Below are 9,270 nucleotides of genomic sequence, written 5' to 3' on the forward strand. Positions count from 1 at the left end.
TCTGATTAAAAAAGGACATCAGGGAGTTACAGAAAGCAGTTGAGTACAGATGGGGAGGGAAAGAGGCCGGGGGTCTGAGAATATTGTTGTTTTTATTGGAAAGTACTTGTTATCTTGTGTTATATGTGCTGCTGTGAGAAGTCCACTGCTTACGTTTAAAGTGTTAAGGTCTATACTTCAATAAAAATGATTTGAAACTGGAACTTGTTAAGTTTTGCTTTACTGAAAACATACCAAACCATGTACACTGTAACAATAATGGATATATCTAAGTTAAGAGACAACTGTCAGTCAGATAAAAAAAAAAAAGCATAACAGTTGGCATGTATAGTTAATAAATGAAAAACCTGATAAAAAATTAAATCGAGCTCAAGACAGTGATAAATTAACTCTGTCAATCAACCCTATATTTGAATTATATTTAAACACTAAATCTGGTGCTCAGGTCAAACAAAATCACACACATCCACATCCATACCATGACTCCATTAATACCTTTTCCAATGAGCTCTGCTTCAGCATTACACCTGTCTCCAGCTTTCAGCATTGCAATGACAGCTCTCAGTGGCACTTCAGTATCTGTGTGGTATGCCAAAGCCTCAGCCAGGTGCAGGAAACCTGTACGTACTGCAGAGCAGAGAGACTTGTGACTTACTGTTTATATAAAAAATAATTAGTCAACACTTGAAAAGATAAAAGATGTATAGCTTAGGTGCTCACCATCATTGTGCCTGTGTTTGTGAGAGTTCTGACCGGCAAAGGATTTGAGTAGAGTCTTTAGTGGTCCTCCCTCCACAGTTGGGTTGTCTAACCAGATTAACATCTCAACAACGACCTTAAGGAAGAGTGAGGAGAAAGCAATGTCCTGGGACACAAGACGCTGGAAGAAACAGACATCAAGCGGGAGAAAAAAGAAAAATATTTTACTCAAATGTCAGTCAACATGGAATTATGCACAGATTGTCACCAAGCCTTACCTGGTAGAGGTGAAGTTGGCGCATGAGAGGACAGGAGAGGGCATGGCTGCGGTGCATTGACATGACAATAGGCCCAGCGTGAGCAGAGGTGAGGAGGGCTGCAATGGCCTGTAGGAGCCGAAACGCCAAGCCACCCTGCTGAATCTGGCCCTGCTTAGCCCGCATCAGCTCTTTAGCCAGGGCCTGCTGCAAAGCCAGAGATATCTGGCTGGGAGGGGGGCCGTGCCAGCGAGGGTCAACCTTTAAGGGGAATATCTGTGGAAGCAAAAGAAACAGAAACAGGTCAGAAGTATGTTTTCACCCCACGTTAACCAAAAATAAATTATTGGAATAACAATACCACAAAGAAATGAGAAAAAAAAAGCTAATAAATCCCACCTGCAGCAACATGCCAGTGAGATCATCGTCAGGCCCGACTGCAGGAAGCTGACTGGCTGCTCTCATCTTCACAGAGCTGTGGGGGGTTTCCACAGTAACTTTGGCCTTACTTGTTTCAGCAGAATCTTTTAGAAGGGGCGTAGACAAGACATGGATTAATTTAGATCATCTGGTAGAATTTTACAATTTAAGATTTGTATAACTACGTTATCTAAAATGATGTCTCAGTATGAAAGAAAAAGTTTCATTTATATTATTGTGAGTAATTAAAACGTGTAATTGAGATTTGAAGTGCCATATAATAAAAGCTGAAATTGCACACAAACAACCATTTGGAGGCTTAAGTCACCAACCTCTGTCTGGAGGAAGGGAGGAGCTCAATAATGTATGGAAAGTGTGCCCCCCAGTGGCACCTCGCTCATGCTGCACTTCAACCAGGTGGGCCATGTAGTCTATTTCAGGATAAATACAAATTCATATAGATCCTAAATATAAGACAAATCTCAAAATTTTAAACCATTTCAAAAGGATGGATAACTGTATCTTACGCTTGTCCATGATGTTCTCTTCCAATGACTGTGGATCATGGGAGACGGCCTGGTCCAAGTACTGCAGCAGTTTACTCATGCTGGATACTGGAATGCCGAAGGACTGTACAAACAACAGCAGCTGCTGAGGCTCCAGGTCTTGCAAAGCTGAGGGAAACATGTATTGTTCCGTTAAAAGGTAAACAGTTATTTGCATTGTAAGAAAACAAACGTGTTACTGTACTATAACAAGTTGTACCTGCATCAACCAATCGAGCAACCTCTGATCGGATCATCCTGAGTTTCAACCAATCCGGCAGGAGAAGGGCCTCCTCTGAGGTGTCAACCAGGAAGGCAGTGGGTAGGGGTTTCTTGTCAGGAAACCAAATGTCCAAAAGAGCGTAGAAATCACTCTCTCCTGTAAGAATGCACAATAGTAAAAATGTTCTTACAGCCCCTTTAACATTGCAAACATTTACACAGACTGTAAAGTGAACAGGACTACCTTTGGGTGGCCCCAGGGTCAGCAGGATAACCATGGCATGGACTACAAGAATGTGCATTGTAGCAGTCTCTCCCGTGGTCCAACGCAGAAACACCTGGTCCTGAGATTCTGACTAAAAAAAAAAACAAAGTTTGTCAAACAAATCTTATCGTGCAATTCCCCCCCTTTTTCAAAGGTCCATTATTCTTCTCCCGACTGGCTTTGGTACACGTTTGACTATGTTATTTGGTTTGTTGATCTGATCTGGTTGAAGTTTGTTCATGATAGACAGTGATAGACAGATGGCTCATTCAATTATCTGGCTGGTATGTTTTGAAGGTGACTGCCCTTTTTCAAACAGTGTCTAACGACGACTTCAGAGATGGTTCTGTGTAACTATAACATCTGGTGCAGTCAGGTTGGAAATCAGGTTCAGACTCAAAGCATATTTCATCACTGAAAAATTGTCAGGTCAATTCAATTTTATTTGTATAGCGCCAATTCATAACAGAAGTTATCTCAGGACACTTTTCAAATATAGACCGAACTCCTTTTAACATTTACAGCGACCCAACAGTACCACCATGAGCAAGCACTTGGTCATTGCACAAAGATTACAGAGGGTGTGGAACTCGCTGCTTATTTTTTAAATGCTTCACTCACTTTGACCCACTGAGGATCAATAAAAAGTTAACCATAATGTAAATGACAATGCAGTTCAGTTAGGAATGCTAACTAGTGCTCACCCAGCTGTAAAGATCCTCTCCCTCTTTGGTCTTCCTCATCCTCCGGATGTATGCAGAGAAGATGGTAAGGAAAGCACTGAGCACAGCATCAGACTCAGGCCTGCAGGAATGTTTGGAGAACAGGCTGTTCATGATGGTGGAACGCTCGACGATTAGCCGGGCAACATCCTATATAGGTGATTGGGGATAAGATTTATGTCAGCACTGCTCCATGAAAACAAAACTGGTTAAATAAAAGTGTGTAATGTAAATGTAATTTATGCAACTCGCCGTGATTACCAGAGCCAGGTCATTATGAGAAGCCTGCTCCTCCACTGGTGCATGCTGGGATAGGTAGATGAGATAGGCACTTATCGTCTGTGGATCTGTCTCCATGTGAATAGCCTTTAAGGGAGCAGGCAGACAAGACAGACTTTTCAAGTTCAGACTTCTACTCACTGATCTTCCTAAAAGGTTTAATTATTGACAGTTCACTGTTGAGTCAGACACTCACCTGCTGCAGAGCAGTAGACGTCATGCCTCTGACGCTGTCAAACAAGGGGAGCTTTGGGAGGTCTTGTAACAGCCACTGGTACCCTGGCAAGAGCTCAGCATCTGCAGAGTCTTCTTCCATGGGCTGGTCGCGCTCCTCTCCATCCTTCAAGCCTCCTTCGCTCAGCACCAACGACAAACCCTACACACAAATACATAATGTAAATGGGATTATTTTGTAACAGTAACACAATGCTACCAGAGATGATGTTTTTGGGCGTACCTTCATGGCCAGGACTCTCGATGCCACCTGAGAGGAGCTGAGACGACGCAGAAAGTAGTCCAGCACTTCACATGTTGTCTGTTCGTCAGCCTTAGGACCTAACAAAAGATCCTGGAGCCGTCCAAGTAGCTGCCTTTGCTTTTGTTGTCTCTAACAGGAAGAGAGATAATAATTCTGGGTTAGTCAAGAGTCAATAATACCAAACTTAAACTAAGTATAAATAAGCACAAATTTATAATGTACATTTGAGACCAAAGACAAAAAACCTTTCATTAAGAAAAAAATCCCAAAACTATTTCATTAATTGCTGTCTGCCAACAGTAAGGTATGGTGTTGTAATCAACATACTTGTCTCTTCTTGGCTTTCTGCTCTTTGCTCTCTCCCTCTTCATCATCCTCTATTGGCAGACTGTCATCCGCAGCATCATGCAGAAGGAATTCACACAGGCACTGCACTGGCAGTACATCCAAGGACCCCTCGCTGGACTGGACCAAATCAGCCAGCCACGGCATGGACTGAGAGGAAGCCTGTGAAGGATTTGAAATGCAGTACAGTTACAGGACACACACCAAAGACAAAAGCCTAACAACAATGTGTTATTTCTTCCTCTTTAAGTCAGGCTCCATTTATGTTCTTGACCAATGTTTTTTTTCCAGTACAGTACAGAGATAAAAGCTTACACAAACAAAAATAGCCATCACCTGCATCTGTTTTTATCATTTTTTAGTCTGACAAAGTCTCTGAGCAGTGACAGACATTTTGCACTATGAGCAGTGGCAAGATGTTGTATTACCTTTTGTGTAGTTGTGTAGTGTGTAGCAGTGTGTACAGGGCCATTACCTGTCTTTGGATGATGTTGAGGAGGAAGTCTGGGTTGCGGCTGCGGCAGAGGAGATGTCCCAGACGCAGAGACTGGTTGAGGGTTTTTACCTGCTCCTGAACTTGAGGAGGAGGTCGACGAGGAGGACCCCTGAACACAAACAAGAAAATATCATTCAATCTTCCAGTCTCACAACTGTAAGAACACGTATCAAGTTTCAAAAAAAGGTTCTAATAGATTAATACAGCATTAAATTATGGACTGATTTTCAAGTGGTAAATAGCTAGATTAAAATAAGTTTGGTGTGCTTGCTTGATTCTTGCAATTGTTGGGTTGTATGCATATAGCTGATTGCACTTATTGTAAATTGCTTTCAAAAGCGTCAGCTAAATAAAAGTAATGTAATGAACAATCTACTGTATTAAAAGTACGACAGTGTAAGTTTAATGTCATTCCAATCTAAAGAAAATGGAGGATTTGCATCGTGATCCAAGTTTCAAGATCCAATTTGAATAACTTTTTCACCTTCTGAGGGATTTACGTGGACAAAATAATTCGTTAATCATTTAGTTGCAGGTACGCTACGTAATTCCTCTTGTTCTCTTACTGTGGGTCAAGACTGGTAAGCTGAGACAACAGCAAGCTGTTGCTCTCTGTGATGGTCTGTTTGGTGGAGGCTGCTGCCAAGTGGCTCTCAAAGGCCAGGATCTCTTGCTTCTCCCTCTGAGAGATCTGCAGCTCCCGGTTGATCATCTCCGTCTTTGTGTCCTCATCCGCAACGGTGCATGGAGGATAAGTGTAGTTACTATGGAAGCATAGAGAGACAAGTTAGTTGCTGCGCATTTTTATCTCAGAACCACTTTAATTGAAATGATATCCTTCACCTACTTTGTCATAACCATCTCCATGAGCATTTTCAGTGTAGGATAGCCATCCCAGGCAGCCAAACCTAAAAGGAACAAAAAGTCAGACAATATTATTGATACAAAATATTTAATAGCTTAGAATAAATAAATGGTAAATGGACTGCATTTGTATTGCGCCTTTCTAGTCTTCCAACCACTCACAGCACTTTTACACTACATGCCACATTCACACAGAAACTAATTTATTCATTCACATTCACACACAGATGCAATTTGGCAAATGACATGCAGCGGGAGGAGCCAGGGATCGAACCACCAACCCCTGATTAGTGGACAACCCGCTCTACCTCCTGAGCCACATATACATGTATGTAACATAGAAAACTGAGTTCTGTACCTATTTTCTGAGGATTGAACGCAGCCACCACAAGCAGCAGCAGCCATGCCTTCCAATACAGTGTGGATATTGCCAAATTTGGTGGTTGGTACCTGAAACATTAAGACTCATTTGTTATTTGAGCCTGTAAACTGAACGACCTGAAAGTGTTTAAAAAGCCAGTAAAGACAGCTGAAGTACCCTGCGGGCAGCTGAATGTTCTCTGGGTGGTGGTATGTACACAGATTCAGCACTGCATCAATGAGTTGGATCCTCTCCACTTTCAGTACCTCCAGATCTGTTTAAAGAGAAACAGTCGGTCAGCTCCACGGATTCAAACGGATATGTCAAGAAACATGTCAACAAATATTTACACAACTGCAATTACAACCATATTTTTTGTTCATACTTTCCTATTATGCGTTTTGCTGATCTATGAGGATAAGATGTGAATAAGCAGTTGCCCCTTGAGAGACTTTGAGAGAGTTGGCTGCTCATTAACCTGAGGCACATGTGTTTACCAAATGTCCAAATAGTCTGCCAGAGAGTATTATACACACTGTGATCATAAACAGTTCCAGCCTAAGTGGATCAGCACACACCATCAGACTGAACTCCAGCAGCCCTCTTAACCAGGTGATCTGCGAGCTCCATGGCATCGGCTGGGCCCAGGGGCAGATCACGTGACAGCCCGATGACCAGAATGCGCATCAGTGTGTCCTCCAACAAAGGCACCTCAGAGCAGAGACGAAGGAAGAAACTGAGGAATAAAAAAAAAAAAGCAGCTTAGTAAGGTGACGGTGCTTGATACAGTCAAAAGAAAACATGATTCATTTTGAAGAATGGAGGAAAAAAAAAAAACTCACTTCCTGTCACTCTCTGGAGGCCAGTTGTCCCACTTGTAATATGTCTCTGGTTGCTCTGTGAAAAGCACTTTGTGAAGGCTGCAGACATAAAAACAGATCATTCATGTTTAAAGTAGCTGAAAACAGGATTAGCTTGTGCAGTCGGAACAATAAACACAACAGATACAGTCACGGACCAGTGGACGTAGTCTTTGGCGCCAGTTTTGCTGATGGTAGGAACCACGGTGTGAAGCCACCACACAGCGTCTCTCTGGATGGAAGCTATCTGATTCTGGAACGACCTCAGGACTTCAAGATCTGAAACAAACCAGACACATGTTTCAGGAAAAGCTAATCGTGCATATTGTGTATATATTATGGGTAATAAATACACCATTAGAACAAAGCACGCACTCTTCTTTTCCCCTTTGTCCCACGCAATGCCAGCTTCTTTGACCTGAGCAGTGATTCCCAACATCATGGAGACCGTCAGTAAATCAGTCACCTGGATAACAAAGCGCTCCTGTGGGACGGATGAGGAGAGAACAGTTTAAAGTCAAGTGTAAACACACGAAGATGAAAGCTGAAATGACTGAGGGATTTTCTTTGATACTTACTTTGAACTCCATGTCAACATAGCTGGCCTCCTTTCTCTCCTGCATTAAACCGAAGCAGAAGGACTGGAAGTTAATCTCATGCTTGGTCTGTTTGATGATTTCTCTTAGCAAAGCTCGGGAGGCGCGGAGGTAATCGTCCTTATTGGTTAGCAGGTCCTGGAACACCATCGCCAAGAACTGCAGACACAACAGAAGACAGGGAGAGGGTTGATATTGAGAAAACAAAAGAATTCAAACAGATTTCATGAGCTAAAAAAATCAAACTAAAGATACAAGATACTAATGACAGTAACATTATTTCCAATCCACTATCCTGACAATTCAAAAAATCTCTAGTTTCACCTTCGGAGCCTGCTCTGGGCTGTGCTGAAGCACTGTGTGGAGGACTTGCATGTTGTTAGGATTTCTGGCATTGGACAGCTCATTGAAGATCACCAGCTTCACCATAGTGGCCAGGTTGTCTCTGTGTGCATTGAGCAGCTCCCTGGAGAATGAGCGACAGAGCAACAGTTAAGTGTAAGTCCCTGCGTGTATCAACAAGTTAGAAGTAAAACAAACAGAGAGTCCACAGACCTGACACACAGCATGTAGTGGTTGAGGAGGACTTTGGGTTTGAGTCTGATCTTGATCAGGTTGGAGATCACCTCCATGTCATCTGCTCCGTGGGAGTTGCAGTTCATGCATAAGGACATGAGGAGGTCTTGAGCTGGTCGAGTCAGCTGTGCACAAACAACGTTAATACTCATTAATTACAGGAGTTAACATTCAAATGCAAACCATGAACACAAATGATGCCATTCACGCACCAAACGCAAATAACAGATAATATGGTGAGTGAGCTATCAGGAAATGGAGCATTGCCAGTGGTTTATTCCAGGATTTCTCACCTTTGGGTTCTGTAGCCACATCTCCAGCCTCTGCACAGCCATGAGCCGCGCCTCTTTGTAGCCACACGTGGCTGTGAGCAGACGCAGCAGGTTGCGTGACACGTTGTCCATCGGCTGCCTGCGGTTCAACTGATCCCTGAGGACGTCAAGCACATAGTCCTCCACGCTCTCTGCCAGTTCCTCATACCTACAGGACGCCACAGGGGGAGACAAAAGACAAAATGGTCCAGGAATTCAGTTTAATTGGGATAAATTAATTTCCAAATGTAAATCTGAACTGTATCTAACATAAATTGAACAATTTCGGCTGGTTTCTGTCGGACTGTGCACGGTAGCATCCCTCAAAACTATCTATTTGGGTAGTTTTCATACCTCGGCATCACCTGCCCTTCGTCCTCCGGGCTGAGTTTCTCCTCTGCTATCAGCAGTTCAGTCTGGCTGTCATCCTCATCGGGGGTTGAGGGATGAGGGCTGCTACCTAAAAACAACATGAAGAAACCCAAACGCCGCACAATCAGCACTTTTTCCTGCATCAGCAATACTGACACTCAAGCCAGTGTTCAATGTAACCGAACCTGCACTGAGATCTCCACCAGAGCGGCCAGTGTCAGCCTGCAGAAGCATACTCTTAGGAGGCATCTTTGTCCCAAAAGCAGTCTGGATGTTGTCAACAAAATTCTTGCAGTGAGAACTGTCCACCCAGATTCTTTCCCCCAGGGAGTCCTCAATGTACACCTGAAAGTACAGTGTAGATAGTTAAACTGCAAGAGTTCCTACGTGGCTGTAATAAAACATCGTTAAAAAAGGAATGTATAAAACTGTTTTCAGTGTTAAGGAGATTCTTACTTTGACAAAGATCTCGGGCCAGTTCTCGTCCTCCTCGTAGGCCGCCATCAGCAGATTGCAAGCAAGAACAGACACCAGGCTGTTCCCCTTTGCTTTAAAGTTGATCGAAGCATCCCGACGCAGGAGGCTGCACAGGGCCTGTAATA

The 9,270-nt window shown here is 43.2% G+C and overlaps 1 protein-coding gene across 4 annotated transcripts in view; it reads right to left on the minus strand.

Moving 5' to 3' along the window:
- The window catches only part of ints1 (integrator complex subunit 1), a gene marked incomplete at its 5' end in the record, with an annotated part of 16,657 nt that extends 7,395 nt beyond the window's left edge, over positions 1-9,262 (minus strand). For 2 of the 4 annotated variants that reach the window (XM_035654959.1, XM_035654958.1), the window contains 29 exon segments: positions 496-627; positions 721-880; positions 978-1,232; positions 1,356-1,480; positions 1,709-1,807; positions 1,904-2,050; positions 2,142-2,300; positions 2,388-2,499; positions 3,113-3,280; positions 3,392-3,496; positions 3,606-3,785; positions 3,867-4,016; positions 4,215-4,394; positions 4,708-4,837; positions 5,295-5,492; positions 5,576-5,636; positions 5,951-6,042; positions 6,131-6,227; positions 6,532-6,689; positions 6,796-6,873; positions 6,972-7,092; positions 7,189-7,297; positions 7,392-7,568; positions 7,734-7,875; positions 7,965-8,110; positions 8,279-8,465; positions 8,651-8,756; positions 8,854-9,013; positions 9,125-9,262. In XM_035654959.1, coding sequence (XP_035510852.1) covers positions 496-627; positions 721-880; positions 978-1,232; positions 1,356-1,480; positions 1,709-1,807; positions 1,904-2,050; positions 2,142-2,300; positions 2,388-2,499; positions 3,113-3,280; positions 3,392-3,496; positions 3,606-3,785; positions 3,867-4,016; positions 4,215-4,394; positions 4,708-4,837; positions 5,295-5,492; positions 5,576-5,636; positions 5,951-6,042; positions 6,131-6,227; positions 6,532-6,689; positions 6,796-6,873; positions 6,972-7,092; positions 7,189-7,297; positions 7,392-7,568; positions 7,734-7,875; positions 7,965-8,110; positions 8,279-8,465; positions 8,651-8,756; positions 8,854-9,013; positions 9,125-9,262 — 4,072 coding nt within the window. 4 annotated transcript variants of the gene reach the window in all.
- Positions 9,263-9,270: the final 8 nt, after the last annotated feature.

The sequence above is a fragment of the Morone saxatilis genome, unplaced genomic scaffold (genome assembly GCF_004916995.1).
Source record: "Morone saxatilis isolate NCDOM2014 unplaced genomic scaffold, NCSU_SB_2.0 Contig14, whole genome shotgun sequence".
Classification (NCBI taxonomy): domain Eukaryota; kingdom Metazoa; phylum Chordata; class Actinopteri; family Moronidae; genus Morone; species Morone saxatilis.